The 17108-nt window shown below is 50.8% G+C and overlaps 1 protein-coding gene across 1 annotated transcript in view; it reads left to right on the forward strand.

Moving 5' to 3' along the window:
* The first annotated feature begins 4016 nt into the window (after positions 1–4016).
* The window catches only part of Nlgn4x (neuroligin 4 X-linked), a 125617-nt gene continuing 112525 nt past the window's right edge, over positions 4017–17108 (forward strand). Inside the window, exon 1 of the mRNA XM_077107820.1 lies at positions 4017–4670. Coding sequence (XP_076963935.1) covers positions 4199–4670 — 472 coding nt within the window. The 5' untranslated portion in view covers positions 4017–4198. The remainder of the gene's footprint in view (positions 4671–17108) is intronic.

Below are 17108 nucleotides of genomic sequence, written 5' to 3' on the forward strand. Positions count from 1 at the left end.
ATAATATGCACATATATATAATAAGTAATCATATATAATATGCACATATATATAACAAGTAATCATATATAATATATAATATGCACATATATATAATAAGTAATCATATATAATATATAACGTGCACATATATATAATAAGTAATCATATATAATATATAATATGCACATATATATAATAAGTAATCATATATAATATGCACATATATATATAATAAGTAATCATATATAATATGCACATATATATATATAACAAGTAATCATATATAATATATAATATGCACATATATATAATAAGTAATCATATATAATATATAATGTGCACATATATATAATAAGTAATCATATGTAATATATAACGTGCACATATATATAATAAGTAATCATATGTAATATATAACGTGCACATATATAATAAGTAATCATATATGATATATAACGTGCACGTATATATAATAAGTAATCATATGTAATATATAACGTGCACGTATATATGTATAGTGTATAATGCGACAGAGGCTTTCTGTATCTGTGTATCTGGATGTTAGTTTGGGTGTGCAACACAGTAACGTATCCAGGTTCCTTTTCTCTATGGACTGTGCGTGTGCGGATGTGATGAATTCACTTGTAAACTCTCGCGCACTCGGATCCACGCAGCTGTGTGAGCACAGAGGACCGGGTTCCGGGACGGGTGCGACTGGGAACTGGGAACGAGCCCGTGAGATCTCTCTGGGCGCCGTGTGTGGATTCAAGCTGAGGACCGTGGGGACCCGTCGGTGTCCTGCCAGGGCAGGTCACGGGGTCTTGGGACCTGCCTTTCCCGTGCCCACGGCGCTGGGGCAGGACGTACGCCGATTCTTTGGGGGTGACCAGCTTGCCATTGCTGGAGCGCAGATCCTGTCCCCGAGGTGATGCCTTGTACCCGAGGGCAGGACCCTCTGTCCCCGGGCGTCTCTGTTTCATCAACAGCTTTGGAACGGGACAGTCTTTGAGATCGGGGTATCTCTGTACCTAAAGCAGCTTCAGAGGGTCTCTTGGTCCAAGGGTCCGGGTTGTCACTTTGCACTTGAGGGAGACAAAGCTCAAGGCACCCAGGGACGTGGCACAGGTCACTCGGCTAATTAGTCGGAGTAGCCTGATGATCTCTTGTACCATCCTGCTCCCCTGGGCCCAGGGCATGAGGAATCCATTCGTCCAGTGTATCCACAAGTCGTATGCTACCCTCCTGTGACTCCCCTAGTAGTTTTCTTGGATATCAGCTGGACTGGTTCTGTTCTGCTCTTCTTGTGTCCAGGTCACCTTTTCTTACTTAATAACGACCCTCATGCACAATGCCTGGCGCCTCGGCACACTTCTCCTCGTCATTTAGGCAGAGTTTCATCTCACATCATCACGAAGAGAAGGTTTAACAGAGTATTTGAAGCTATGTTGAGAGATGAAGAGAAAAAAATTCACAAACTCTTTTTTTGGGACGTGTACCAGGGATTGAATCAGAGGCACTGGACCCCTGAGCCCCCTCCCCAGCCCTATTTTGCATTTTATTTAGAGACAGGGTCTCCCTGAGCTGCTTACGGCCTCCTTATGGCTGAGGCTGGCTTTGAACTTGTGATCCTCCTGCCTCAGCCTCCCGAACCACTGGGATTTCAGGTGTGCACCACCATGTCTGTCTACATTCATGCAACTTCCATATACTATATTAGTATAGTTTTTCTATTTGTTATTAGCTACTGTGCGTTTCTTACTCTATTTGTAAATTTGTGGGAGCACCTTCATTCTACCCCTCGGCAATGATTGACACTTGGCCCTCGAATTCCACATTGAGGCCACCTGGAGAGTCGGGGTCTTCATGAACGTGGAATCCCAGGGCACGTGGCGTTGAGGGCAGGTTGAGTTACTGAAAAATTGCTAGTTATTGAAACGGGGGCCCCGGGCATGGAACCATTGGGGGGGGGGGTCTGTAGAATAGGATTTGTACGAGCATCACAAGATTTCTAAGTGAGTCTTCTTGGAACCCAGACAGTCCGACGGTCGGGATGTAAGACTGAGTCCGGCAGGAGAGGCCAACACCGAGCACGGAGATGCTAAACTTGTGTTCGGAAATTATTGGAGACACCGAAAATCGGGCACCTATATCCCTGCACTTGCCGTTCATGTACAACGATAAAAGCACCACCGTGGTCAGCAATGGACACGTCCGTAGGGACACAGATTCTTCCTGGTGTCCTTATCGAGCAGCATGTGAATCTCTTACAAAATAGTTGCGTAGAAAGAACAGAAAGTGGGCACAGAAAGTGGTTGGAATATTAGTATACCCCGAAGAGAGTAAGACATGGCGCCTTGGATCGGTGGTGGCATCAGGAGAGAGGAACGTTTGTGAATGGAACTGGAGCGATTATAGCAGGACTTCAGATCCCTGCTTTAGAATGGGTAGATCTGAGTTGCGGGGGGGGGGTGACAAAGAGGTTTGCAATGGGACAGAGGACAGAATCGACTGTCACCTGGCTCACGTAGCAGATGAAATCAAGGTGCAAGTATGAACCGGTAGTCCCTGTTCAAATCGGGCATCTGGGGCACGGATGCAACGTATGTGTGTGTGTGCATGCGTGTGTGTGTGCATGTGTGTGTGTGTGTGCGCACACGTGTGTGTTCCTGCAGAAGGAAGAGACTCTTAATTATGCAGAAATTGGATGCTGGCCTGGCACACACCCAGAGGTCGCCGACGGACGGGCGGGAGAGTTCAAAGATAGAAGCGAGCCCGCCCACCCGTCAGCCTCTGATGGGAGGCTATTTTTCACTTTTCGAGTTGCAATCCCGATTCGGAGTCCGTTTTCATTCAACCCCAATTAGCCAGGTCTAGGATGGCGGACACCCATGCAGTCACCCTATCCCCAGGGTGAAGTTGTCAAAGAATGCTATTTCGTTGGGCGTGGTGGCACTCGCCAATCATCCCAGTCACCCGGGAGGCCAAGGCGGGAGGATCACAAATTGGAGGCCAGCCTCAGCTACTTTGTGAGATCTCATCTCAAAGGGAATTGGGGAGGTAACTCGGTGGAAAAGTGCCTGAGATTTCAATTTCGAGAACCCCCCAAATATATATCTGTGGGTACCCACACATACCTGAAGGTACTTCTTGCAAAAATTCATGAGCCGTTTTCCATCTCTAAGACACCATTTCCGTTTACAGTATGGTTTACTGGTGCACAACCTCATCGACTGTCTTAAGAATGAGGTAATCAAATTATCCAGGTCCCGACGAAGGGAGCCGGTGCGATGGGCACCCAACATGTCCGCCATGTTTTTTCATGGCTCACCAGGAATGTCATCCAAATGCACCCTCCGTTCTTTGCGGCGTGTGCAGTATGAAGAATTAAACCCTCTGAGCCCACATTGACGTCCCCAGACATCGGGATGCAGGGGTCAACCCTTTGACCAATGGCGTCTCCCAGCCACCAGACCTTGGCCTGCTCTTGGGATGCGCCATCTTGTTTAGCGACGTCCAGAGAAGCTCCGATTCAGGGAGGTGAGACGGGATGTCCATGTGGGTCTGCAACTAAGTACCCCAAGGTGCACGCAGATCCCCATGAGGGGTTGTGCCTTTTAGTGGCATCTCATCAACCGCCACACGTCATGGCGCCCGATGGCCCTGGGTGTGCGCTCCCTTTTCTCCCCACAGTGGAGACACTTGGAGAGACCCGCGAAGAGATGATTCCCTGAAACACTGGAGGAACGTTGGGCACCAGTCCACCCACTGGACCTTGGGGTACGGCTCCTTTCTTGACGTCGAGGGGTTTCTTTGTTCCTTCGACGATGACCTGGCAGAGCCAGCCAAGGGTCGAGGCTCACAGCCTCCTTTCTTTAACCTCCTCTACTTTCTCTCTTTTTTAGGTTGCTTTGGAGTCTTCGTAAGGAATTCTTGTTGGATGGTCACCATTTCCCTGGACAGCGTCCCCCTTGTGGAAATCGGGCTGCAGGGTTAAAGGATCCTTGCCCCGTGGCGATGGGCACCCAACACGTCCGCCATGTTTTTTCCTGACCTTGGGCTTCTCCAAGAGCTGTGAGTGAGGTGGCCTCCCCCGGGTGGCCTCTCCCGGGTCCTTGACTCCCCGCCAATCCCTCTCTCCCCAACTGGCATCCCGTCGGCACACTCTCTCTCCCTGGACACCTGTCCCCTGGACACCCTGCGGATGTGCCCGTGAGCCATGTCGAGGCCCAAGGGATTGTTATGGCTCCCGTTGTTCTTCACCCCGGTCTGCGTCATGCTCAACTCCAACGTCCTGCTGTGGATCACCGCCCTGGCCATCAAGTTCACGCTCATCGACAGCCAAGCCCAGTACCCCGTCGTCAACACCAACTACGGCAAAATCCGGGGGCTAAGAACACCGTTGCCCAATGAGATTTTGGGTCCCGTGGAGCAATACTTGGGGGTCCCCTATGCCTCGCCTCCCACCGGGGAGAGGCGGTTCCAGCCCCCAGAACCCCCTTCCTCCTGGACCGGTGTCCGGAATGCCACCCAGTTTGCCGCCGTGTGCCCTCAACACCTGGACGAGAGGTCGCTCCTGCACGACATGCTCCCGATATGGTTTACAGCCAATCTGGATACTTTGATGACGTACGTCCAAGACCAAAACGAAGACTGCCTCTACTTGAACATCTACGTGCCCACAGAAGACGGTAAGTGCTTCTCTTATGGCCTGTCCATGCGAATTTTCCTCCAACCTTTCTGCCTCACTACGTTTCCGATGCAGGGCGTAGTTATTATAGCAACGTATCCCAGGTCTCATGCACATTCACCGAGTCGCTAATGGACCAGCCAAACTGTCATTAAAGACTGTGATTATTTTCATGTATTGGTTTCTTAGCATGGTGTACAGGCTTTCGTTACAGGTGCTAATTAGCATGAGCCTAGAATGTTCTGGGCTATCCCTGACTCATCGGGGAAGGGATGAATCTCTAGTAGCGTTAAGGACATTATCATCCTTGTGTTTGAGAAAACGGAACAAGAGAATGGATGGCCGTTTCTGCTCTGAGGACGTAACGTATTATGATTGTTTTTTGAGTCTCGGGAATGGGTAAAAAAGGTGGTTTTTAATATCCAAGAAATGGGTAGGGCATAAAGCGGTTGTTGTTCACTGTTCAAGATTCATCTCATCCATGTGAATTGGGGTTATTTTTTTTATTTTTCTCCTGTTCACCACAGTCGGAAGGCAGATGTAGGTATTCAGAAGATTCCCGGTACGTTAGGTAGTAGTGGGCAGCTGTCAAGAAGCACTTCCCATCCACAGAGCCGTCGTGACAATCTGTCAAAATAGAAAATAAAATAAAATAAAATCAGGCTCAACGCGTCTCACGCGACCAAGATGTGGGCACCTCCATATCTGAGTGGCTTTCAAATAACTGGGAAACATTTCCCGGTCATTTATTCATTTTTTTCCGTGCGCCATTTCTCGGGCAGGAGAAGGTGAAATCGTTGGAGATCTTCGTGACGCGTTGGTCTCCATCTCGTCCTTGGGTTCTCCCATGGAGGGTCCGTTTTCGCCACTGTCTCTGGGAAACACTGGGCGGGAGGTCTAGCGTCCACGTCCCTGGACACTGTCCCTCCCTGGTCCCCGACGTCCGTTGCTCGAGGGCTGCGGTTCTTCCCCCGTCGCGATGCTAGGAAGCGAGTGTCCCCAGGCTACAGGAAACCCAGGTTGTGGGTCCCGGGTGTCACCTAGCGTGACCCACAGGGACAATCGAGAGGACCGTCCCTCGCGCTGTGAGTGCTCGGTGGCTTCTCTGCCTTGTTGTCACGGCGACAGACGCTCAGTGACCAGGTCTGAATGTGACGCGGGGCTCAGGGAGCTGACCCTGGAAGCCCCAGTGTCTCTGCCCAGACCACCTTGGACCCAGCAGGTCACCCAGCACGAAAAGCCAGGAGCCTCTCTGGTCAGAGAACCCACCCTGTGTCCACCTCCAGCTGACCGAGACCCAGAACCCTCCGGCCGTTGCTCTCGGATTCAGCGTGGCCCTGGAGCCGGGGGGAGTTGTTTTCAAAAGGCAGGAGAACGCGACCTGGTGGAGAAGCCATTTCTAGTTAACGCGGAACCCGGTTCTGCTCGCTGGGCGCTCTCCACTGCGCGGGGCCATGGGCGCGGATGGTCCCGACCCGGGAATTGGACATCTAATAGGGGCCCAAGAAGACGGATGGGTTTCCCCAAACTATGTGAATCGTGGACTTTGGTGAGAGTCCAGAGCCAGGATATTTACACACACGCACACACACACCCCAAAACACGCACCCCCCAAAACACACAGTCCACCAATCAATCAATCAATCGATCAATCAATCCCCAATAAACTTTTTTGCTCCTGTGAGCAAAAGACCTGAAAAGCTCCATTTTTTAGAGGAGAAAAGTTCTTTTTCGAGGCTCAGAGTTTCACAGGTCTCGTTTCAAAGATGGCGGACTCCATGGCTCTGGGTCCAAGGTGAGGCAGAGCGTCATGGCGGGAGGGAAGAGATGCTCAGGAGGTGGCCACCAGGAGACAGAGAGGCCTTTGTCTTCTCACCACAGGGAAAACATGAGCCCCAAAGGCTCAGATCCGTGGCCACCTCCTCCTGCCCTACGCGACTTGTGCGCTTGAGTTAATCCACATCAGTGGATTAATCCACTTACTGGATTGAGACTCTCTTAACCCAATCATGGCACCTGTGGACTTTCTTGCACTGTGTCACACATGAGCTTTTGGGGGACATCTCACGTCTAAACCACAATCTTGAACTTTTGGGAGGGATATCCCACGTCTAAACCCCGACCTTACATATTCTTATTCTTATTTTTATTTTTTCATGGCACTCACGATTAAGCCCAGGACATCTTGCGAGTGTTTTACGCACTCCGTTTTTCCTTCGAAAACCAAATAATCGCATTGAAATCCCTTTAAACGAAAGCAGGTCTTGCGGAAGGGCATGTTCACTGGTAAAGACCAGGACCTACGGAACTGCGGCTCGATTCTTGAAATTACCAGTTTTAACGAATTCCTACCTTGTGGATGTCGAGACGTTATTCATGTTTTTTGCAGATGATTCATTTCTCTTTGGGGGCCAAGGGGCAGATGGACTAATTAGCTTTGAGTCGCATATTTAACCTTCTGGTGGTTGTGCGGAGAAGGTCACAGTGCGTCGGCCCCACGGGGTACAGAGGGGCGCGTGTGAACACCGCTGTTAACAAGAGAAGGGATTTAGCCAGGATCCACTCAGGGTGTGGGGCGCAGAAGAGTGACCCCCTGGGGCCAGGAATGCAGAGGACGGTGTGGACGTTTGATTAGCCAAGCTCCGGAAGTCTGAGAAGAATAAGTCCCTTGTTAGTTCATAAACGAGGGGTGACATTGGAACCCACCATGACTGTCAATCAAGAGGTCGATGAATGCAGACATGTCATCTATGGGGACTTCCTCATTTTGTCGGGGACTCTTGGCTTTGTTTAGAATCAGAGCTCAAAGGAAAAAGGGAATATACCAGGCGCGGTGGTTCACACCCGTAATCCCACAGTTTGGGAGGCTGAGGCAGGAGGATCGCGAGTTCAAAGCCAGCCTCCGCCACAGCGAGGCCGTAAGCAACTCAGGGAGACCCTGTAGCTAAATAAAATGCAAAATAGGGCTGGGGATGGGGCTCAGGGGTCATTTAGGGGAAAAGTGTTTTCCAGAGAAGTGGATGGGGTGTCCACCTGGCTGAGCCGAACCCCGAGGACTCACGAGATCCTCTGTAGGTGATGTGGTGACCATTCATCAGAGGGCCACTTGTTTGCTGTGACTTGTTGAGATCTGGATATGAGGTGTCACCCAAAAGCTCTTGGTGAGACCCTGCAAGAATGTCCACAGGTGAAATAATCAGGTTATGAGACACTTAACCTGATCAGTGGATTAATCCACTTGGATGGACTCACTGGGTGTAGACTAATAGTGGATTAATCCACTTGGATGGACTCACTGGGTGGTGACTGCAGCAGGTGGGGGGTGGCTGGAGGAGGGGGTCCCTGGGCTGTGCCTTGGGGGTCTCTGTCCTGTCCCTGGTGACAGAGCTCTGTCTGCTCCCTGGTGCCCTGTCCTGAGCTGCTCTCCTCCTCCAGGCCCTGCCGCCATCTTGTTCTGCTCCCCTTGGGCCAGAGCCATGGAGTCGGCCAACCATGGACTGGACCTCGGACACCATGAACCAAAAGACATTTTTCTTCATCTAAAGTTGTTTTGCTTGTGTCTTTTTGTTACAGCAATGAACAAGCTGAGTAAAGCACAATTCATTGCAAATTCAGAGAATCCAGATTCTTCCAGAACGTTATGGGTGTGACTTAACCAAGAAATTAAAAAAAAAAAAAACAACAACCCACGTCTTCCTGCCTGGTTCTCGGCTTCTCTCCTTTGAGGGTGGGTTGAGCCTCTGCCCTACAGGAGCCGAGTGTTGGATTCTGTGGTTCTCAGCTGCCCAAGTGGAGGACACAGTTTTTAATTCCATTATAAAAATTCCAGGAAAGAGTGAGTTTGTTTTTTTGAACTGGGGGTTGAACCCAGGGGCTCTTAACCCCTGAGCCACATCCCCAGCCATTTTTTTTTTTTTTTTTTAGTTTTATTTAGGGTCAGGAACTTGCTAAGTTGCTTAGTGCCTTGCTCAATTGTGGAGGCTGGCCTCGAAATGGCTGTCCTCCTGCCTCAGCCTCCTGACCCACATGGAAGAGTTTTGCTTGGCCGGTTGGCTCAGGGACCCACCCTGGGCCAGAGAAAGGGTGGGAAATCCGGGGTGTTCAGGTGGAACAGATGGAGGGAACACGGGTGGGTGGGGCGGTTCTCATGATAACAAGGATCAGGGTCGATTTATCTTCAACACCCAAGATGTTTCCCAGCACCTATTCTGTGCGAAGCTTGCGGAGCTTACATCAGATTCAGAAATCCCTAATTCTGAACAACACCAGCCGGATACTAGTCCTGGGAGGGTGTGCAGATGTCCTGAAACCTGTGACGGTCACCTTCGATGGCCCCTGGCCTTGCAATACTGTGATGTCAGCACTGATTTTAAGCAGCAGCAGCAGCAGAAGGCGGTTGCTGGTGGAACTGACATGGGTCCACCAGCTGAGCTTAAAAATCAGGACGCGGTGGTGCCTACGGGTAATCTCAGCAACTCGGGAGGCTGAGGAAGGAGGATGGCAAGGTGGAGGCCAGCCTCCGCAACTTACCCAAATCCTGTTAATAAAAAGATAAAGAAGGGATGGGGGTGTGGCTCAGTGGTTAGGCACCCCTGGGTTCAATCCCTGATACCACAAAAAAAAAAAATGTTGATAACATGAATAAGCATTTACACCTTATTAACCTCGGGTACCTAAAAGTAGGTCTTTGCTTGAAGCCCGTGAAGGTCAACTGAATGTCCACTTCCCAAATGATCTTAGCAAAACGTTGTGGGCAGCCCAAGTCTTCCTCTAGACCTGATTCTTGGGACCTTTGGGTGCAGCCTACTGTTGGGTGTTGGGATGGGGGGTTGCAATTAAAATATCCAGCTTCTCCTCCAAAGCCTCAGTTTCCTCGAGAGTAAGCAGAGTTGGATTTGGTGGCTTAATGGGTCCGTCCCCCTAAAGCACGTCGACCAGTTCCTAGACACACGAGCCCCTGCTAATCGGATGTTTGTGGAGTGCATTTACCGATAAAAAGGGATTCCCCCAATTCCACCTAAGCTGCCTGCACCTCGTTTTCTAATTAGGTTGCTTAATTCATCGCAGAAAAAAAAATGTTTATGATTTTTTAAATATAGCAACAGAATGGCAAGAAATGAGACCAAAGGCATCTCATCTCGGAAGTTTGTGTTTTAACAAAAAACCAAATTAGGGTGGATTCTCATGTTTCTAAAGAAGCTGTGTATTATTATCATACTTATTTTTTTTTTTCCTAAATTGGCTCATTTTTGAGTTGTCGGGTGGATTTTTAGCATTAGGTTGGACTTAGAGAAGTAGACCACGAAGACGGCGTTAAGATGGGTTTCTCGGAAGGCAGCCCCAGAGCCCAGAGGGACCGAGTGGCCAGGTGTCTCTATTGCGAAGTTTTATTGAGAAACTGATTTTCATTTCTGTTGAGTCTCGAATAAGCCAGTGTCGTGCGCACGGCGGCAAAGCCCCGCCCAGGTCCCCTCCTGAATTTTGACGGACAGCAGGGTGACCTCCGACTCTCCAGTCCCCACGGCCATGGCCACTCTGGGTCCCCCTGGCCCCTGCTGCCTGGTTCTCAGTGGAACCTGTTCCTGCAGATTTTAGGGTTGGAGGAAGGAGCCTCGTCCCCCTGGGTCCCGGGACCTGGTCTGCTTCAGGGTCCCAAAAGTCCCCCCTTCAGGGTCCCCTGGCTCCTCTCAGGGACACGATTTCCCGCCTGCATGTCCCCTGCAGGTCACAGGTGGAGTGTGAGGAAGGTGGCGGAGGCCAGGGAGGGCTGCAGGTCCAGGGCTTCGGGGAAGGAAGCTGTGGGGTCAGCACCGGGGGCCGTTGATAGAACTGTCCCCTGAACCTTGTGTCCCACGACTCAGGTCTGTCTGTCCCTGTCACTGTAACTGGTTATTAGAATCGCGACTCTGGGATCAGCTGCCATGTAATAAATCAGTACACAACCTCAGCACCCTCCCATGGCTTCCGTTTTATGTTGATTGAGTCTTCCTCTCAGGACCTCATCTTGGAAGGAAGGTGGAGGATTAGAAACCGGAGGCAGATAAATCATGAGTAAAAACAGTGGACGATTTCCGACCCATCTTGACACGTACGTGCAAGAAGTCGTCTCCTACAGTCGCGATGAGCCCATTCTCGCCAGCCTCCCCGACACCCCGATTCTTGCTTGTCACCTCCTTAGATTCCACTGGATACAAAAAGTGCCAACCGGGAGGCGGGGGAGGGATCCAACTTGGATACAACAGGAGGGTGACCCGAGTGTCATTGACCGAGGACAGCACCTGCTCGTGCATATCTGCCGCCTTCTGAGATGGCGGGATTCCTACGTGGAATTTCATGCAAAAGAAATCGGGAGGCGAGCTGTGCCTCTCCATAGACCCTGCAGTAAGGCAGGCTCCATCGAGGGACAGGAGGTCCCCTTGGTGACATTGTCTTGCCTGCCATTTAAATCGTCCGTCCAGCTGCATTCGACCCAGACGCTTCCCAGCCCCATGGGCAGCACCTTGGTGCAGGAGACTCACAGGAAATCAGCCTCCACCGAGAAGATCCCCGGGTTCCAACACCCAGTCTCCGTCTCCAGTGGAGAAATCATCCTCTGAGACTTCAATGGGGACTTCGATCTCAGAAGCCACCCGTCTTCCAAGAGGAGGAGCCTCAGGGGGTCTTCCAAACCCTTGGGTGCTCTCAGCAGAGATGAGAAGTCTCCCCCTTCTGGATGGAGCCTCATCATAACCTCCATTTTACAACTGCTCCTTGGCCCTGGAGACCAGTGGCTTTGAAGACCAGGCATTTGCAGGGCCATGGGCATGTTTTGCAGGGCGACCCATAGGTCCCACTGGTATTTTCCCCAACAGCTGGGTATTGAGAGCTGCAGCCCAAAGCAACCCCAGCAAACTTCCAGCTGATTGGCTCCTCTGCGGTGATGCTCATTGGGCTGTTTCCCCGCCCTTTCAAACCACGGAGCTGCTCATTGGGGGACTCTTTTGGCTCCACCCAGGTGCCCAGCAAGCTTCCAGCTGATTGGCTCCTCTGCGGTGATGCTCATTGGGCTGCTTCCCTGCCCTTTCAGACCACGGAGCTGCTCATTGGGGGACTCTTTTGGCTCCACCCAGGTGCCCAGCAAACTTCCAGCTGATTGGCTCCTCTGCGGTGATGCTCATTGGGCTGTTTCCCTGCCCTTTCAGACCACAGAGCTGCTCACTGGGGGACTCTTTTGGCTCTGCCCAGGTGCCCAGCAAACTTCCAGCTGATTGGCTCCTCTGCGGTGGTGCTCATTGGGCTGTTTCCCTGCCCTTTCAGACCACGGCGCTGCTCATTGGGGGACTCTTTTGGCTCCGCCCAGGTGCCCAGCAAACTTCCAGCTGATTGGCTCCTCTGCGGTGATGCTCATTGGGCTGTTTCCCTGCCCTTTCAGACCACGGAGCTGCTCATTGGGGGACTCTTTTGGCTCCACCCAGGTGCCCAGCAAGCTTCCAGCTGATTGGCTCCTCTGCGGTGATGCTCATTGGGCTGTTTCCCTGCCCTTTCAGACCACGGAGCTGCTCATTGGGGGGCACTCTTTTGGCTCCGCCCATGTGACCCGGAAGTCTGCCTCAAGAGCCGGAAATGACCTGGAAGTTCTGGTAGAGTGCTCGCTGGAAGTGCCGGTGGGTGCGGTTGAGCTCTCCGGGAATTCCTGGAGTGCTGGAATTCCAGTGCTGGGGATCTTCACCCGCTCAGCCTCGCGGTGGAGATGGAGTCTACGGGCGTCTTCCTTCAAGATGCTGCTTTGCGACTCTGCAATAGGCTGACTCTGGTCCCTGCGTGGAATTGCACAAAGCATCCTAATGTCCCAAATACGCGTGCATGTTTTTTCTTTCTCTCATTCATCTAAGTCATCAGTCAACTCAAGAGTTTTTGCTGGATTTTGCTATTTTTTTTCTCGACATGCCTATAACAAACTAATTTTTTTTTTTTTTTTGAGTCAGAAGCCACATACTTCTGTCATTTTTTAGGAAGCCATGCAACTTGCAACGTGATTGAGAGAGCAAGAGCAAGTGGACTGTCTCTACCTGCCATCCACACGCATGAAGACGGAGCCCTTGGTGACTGAGATTCCAACCTCAGAATCCCCAACGCACAGTAAGGACCCTCCCCAAACAGTACCCGGTTGGTTGTCCCCACATGCCAGGAGCCTCAGGTGTGAGGATGGGAGGTGGCCGAAGAGTTTGACGCAACTGGCAAGAGGTGAGAAATGCCGTGGAGAACACGTTGACCACTTAGAGAGGGAGCCATTCTCCCCCCACCCCCCAAAAAATTAGCAAAAGCTTGTAGTTTGCATAAGAACGAACCTTAGCTGCGGAAAAAGCTTCCTCTGGATTGAGGAGATGTGAGCGTCTATGATGCAAAGTCCAACGGCTTGAGTGCACCCAGTGGTGGTGACGTGTTCTAGGACTCCAGTCCTTCCTGGGGGATGGGTTTGGTTGATGGCTCCCCAAAGTGGCCATTTTCCAACCGAGTGACGTTGCTCTTGTGGAATAACCCTCCCACCAAAATGTGGCCAGGACCGAGGACTTGATTCCAACTTGTGAGATGTTTATTTGGGCTCATGGTGTCCAAGTTTCCGTTTGTAATGGGCCGACTCCATGGCTCTGGCCCCAGGGGAGCAGAACAAGATGGCGGCAGGGCCTGGAGGAGGAGAGCAGCTCAGGACAGGGCACCAGGGAGCAGAGAGAGCTCTGTCACCAGGGACAGGACAGAGACCCCAAGGCACAGCCCAGGGACCCCCTCCTCCAGCCACATCCCACCTGCTGCAGTCACCACCTAGTGAGTCCATTCAAGTGGATTAATCCACTAATGGTGTCACACCTCCAATGACCCAATCCTTTCACCTCTGGACATTCTTGTACTATGACACATGTGAGCTTTGGGGGGACACCCCATGTCTTTCTCAATCACTGAAATCTCAGTGGGGACCCCAACTCTGGTCTACACTGATGCTTCATGGGCAGGACTCAAAGCAGAGGACCCAGAGAAGGTTGAGTCTCGACTCGTAACACAGAGACTCTACCTTCAAACCATTCCCATCAGCATCATGAGGGGATCGACATTTTGAGACCTATTAAGTGTCATTACTTTGAACGCTTTGGTAGCCAGTGGAGGGAACGCGGGTCAAATTCATCAAAGGGGAAAGAAAATGTTCATTCCACCAACTTCCTCAGAGTCTTGGAGCCTCTGTGACTTCAACATGGAACCCACAAATCCCGTCATCGCCCTTGGTCACCTGAGTTGGTCCATCTCTCTTGCTCTCTGTGGGCTTTCTCAGAGAGACTGAGTCCAGCTGGCAATCCAGATGGTCACCTGTGTTCCTTTATGACATCATCCTTGAGCTCACAAAGGGAAGGCTGCCCATTGGTTCACTTTGGGTCCCTGGGTCCAATTCCCAGGACTCGGGGAAGAAACGGATGGATGAATGGAACGGTGCAGGAAATGAGTCTGGAGGGTGGACGTTACCCAGGTGTCTCTTTCAGTTAGAAGTTAGGAAATGAGAAAGCAGCTTGGGACCTGGTGTCACTATTTAGTAAGCACCTGGACCTCGCGGTGGCTTCTACTGAGGACATAATGAGAGCGTGCGGGGGATCAGGGCGTCTTCATTAGACCGTTATCCGGGCTGCTCTGCGTTGAGAGCTGCACTCCCGGGTCGAGGTCACCGGGGACAGGAGAGCCAGCGTGCGCCGCATCTGCAGATGGAGATCATGACCTCGAATCCGTGAGGCTGTTTAACACCGAGTCCCCCCCGCTGTGCCTGCCGTCTCGTCCACCAGTTCTCGCTCAAGGGCTGGGTTTACTGAAGCAGGAGTCAATTCAGAGAGTCCGTCTTGGGGAAGAGAAAAATGAACCTGGGCAAATTGCGGTTGAAGTTGTCAGCGGGGTGAAAAGTAGGCAGAGGTGCATCGTGGGGCCTCAGGGCAATGCCTGACCTCCTGGTGGGGGGCCCAAGGAAGGATGCAGGATCCCCAAGAGGCTGCCTCTGCTCACTGGGTCGTAGAAACCAGTCTCCCTTCTTATGCAGCCATCTAAATCCAACACTGTGCACCATCAGCGTTGCGCTGGGTTCAATGTGTTTTTCTTAGGATTTCTGCTGTCGTTTCTGTATAAGTCAGTTTACTGTTGCTATGTTGAAATGCCTGAGGAAAAAACCACTCATGGAAGAAAGGTTTATCTGGGCTCACAGGGTCATACATTTCAGTTCATCCTGGCTTGGCCTCCTCCCTGTGGGCCTGTCCTGAGGCAGAGCATCATGGCGGAGGGATGTATCGCAGCACAGCTGCTCATCTCAGGGCATCCAGGAGTCAGAGGAAGAGCAAAAGGTCATAGACAACCTATACCCTTTCAAGACATGTGACCTACTTGTGGTCACGCCCCTCTGCCTATGGTTTCCACCACTCTCTTTGAAGTCATTAATCCATATCAATGGATTAATATCAATGGGTTAATATCAATGAATTAATAACAAATGGATTAATCCATAACAATGGATTAATCCATAACAATGGATTAATCCATATCAATGGATTAATTCACATCAATGGGTTAATCCATGTCAATGGATTAATCCATATCAGTGGATTAATTCACATTAATGGATTAATCCACATTAATGGGTTTCCCACATTAATGGATTAATCCACAGTAATGCATTAATCCACAGTAATGGATTACTCCACAGTAATGGATTAATCCACATTAATGCATTAATCCACAGTAATGGATTAATCCACATTAATGCATTAATCCACAGTAATGCATTAATCCATATCAATGGATCAATCCACTTATGAGGTCAAAACCTCTGATCCAGTCACTTTCCTGCTTCATTACTGCATTTGGGGTTGACCTTTCAACCCACGAGCTTTTGCAAAGAAAACATTAAAAGCTTGATCTCCAGCTTCATGGTATTGGTAGGTAGTAGCACCTTGTAGGAAGGAGTTGGAAGAAAGTTTTAAGTGACTGGAGCCAGACCCTTGAAGGATTTATGGAACCCTGTTCTCCTCCTCTTCCTCCACCATGGAAAAACGTCCTTCTGTGTGAGCTCCGGGTTAGCACAATGGCAGCCCCTTTGCTGATGCAGGTGTATCTTCTTACAAGCCTATTGGAGGAGATGGGCAGGGAGTGGTTAGCGGCAGGGACTAGGAACAATGTGATGTTGCAGCCAGTTGGAGAGAGATGGAAACGTCTGTTAGGCCCCTGCCCCCCGGAGTCCGGGTGGGAATAGACTAAGGGGAAAGGTGAAGGATCCGACATGGACCTAGTGCTCGTGTGCAGAGAGAATTGACATGGAGAAAACAGCCTTCTCCCTGGTGAGGCCGTGGGGCTGAGCTCATATTGATTTTCCCGGCTGAGCCTCTCTTAAGGAACGGAGGAGCTGCGCATGGGGAGTGTGTGCTCAGCCGAGCAGCTGAAGGGCAGCCGCTGCTTGTGGTCAGCTAATTGCACAGTGCTGTGCCCCAGGTACCTGCTGAGGTGGAGAGAGTATCGACGGATGGGATGAATGAAACCCGAGAAGCCCAACGGGGTCCAGCATCCACCTGGAAGAGGATTTCATCCCCTCCTGGACAGGAGAAGAAGGGTGCGGGGTATAACCCGTGGACTCCCCCTCCTGTTGCTATTTTTGCAAAATACTTTAAGGGAAAACAGTGACTTATAATGTGTGTATTGCCCAGGGCTATTTCAACCCCGTATTGACTCACGAGTTGCGACGGGGACCATGTAACCCGCAAAACCTAGAGTATGTCCTCCGTTTGCCCTTCACAGAAAATGTCTCCTGACCCCTGATGGGAAGGGAGACTGTCTGAAGTCATGGGGGATCATCTCTTTAACACGTGCACATCAAGGGCCGGTGCAGAAGGTCAGTGCCAGAGAGCTGTCGCTGTCAATCAAGTGGAGAACTTTCTCACGTGGCTCTCACCAGGTCCCCACTGACTTACCATTTACAGAAGTTGGTACCAAGCATAGAAATCACTCCTCGGGTGCTTTGGATTAGGCACCGGGGAGTGAAGGGACAGGTGGGGTGTGGGACAGGGAGGACAGGAGAATGAGCAGGACATTATTATCCTGGGTGCACATATGACCCCAGGACCAGGGTGATGCTACACCACGTCCAACCAGAATAAGGAGAAGTGACCCTCCATCTATGTAGGACGTGTCCAAGTGCCGTCCACCGTCAGGTGTGACTAATTAGAACAAATAAGGAGACCACTCCTTTCTGTCACTGGAAATCACCTGAAAGATGATACCAATTGAAGAAGCAATGGGCCATAGAGCATGGAGCAAGGTGCCTTTCTAGAATGAGGGTGGAGATGACGTAGGTGAGATGCAAAACTGTGGGTGAGGAAATTGAGGAATGTGCAACAAGAGATCGTCAGCTCTAGATCTTTAAAATCTAATCAAATTAATCAACAGG

This window comes from Callospermophilus lateralis, chromosome Y (genome assembly GCF_048772815.1).
Source record: "Callospermophilus lateralis isolate mCalLat2 chromosome Y, mCalLat2.hap1, whole genome shotgun sequence".
NCBI lineage: Eukaryota > Metazoa > Chordata > Mammalia > Rodentia > Sciuridae > Callospermophilus > Callospermophilus lateralis.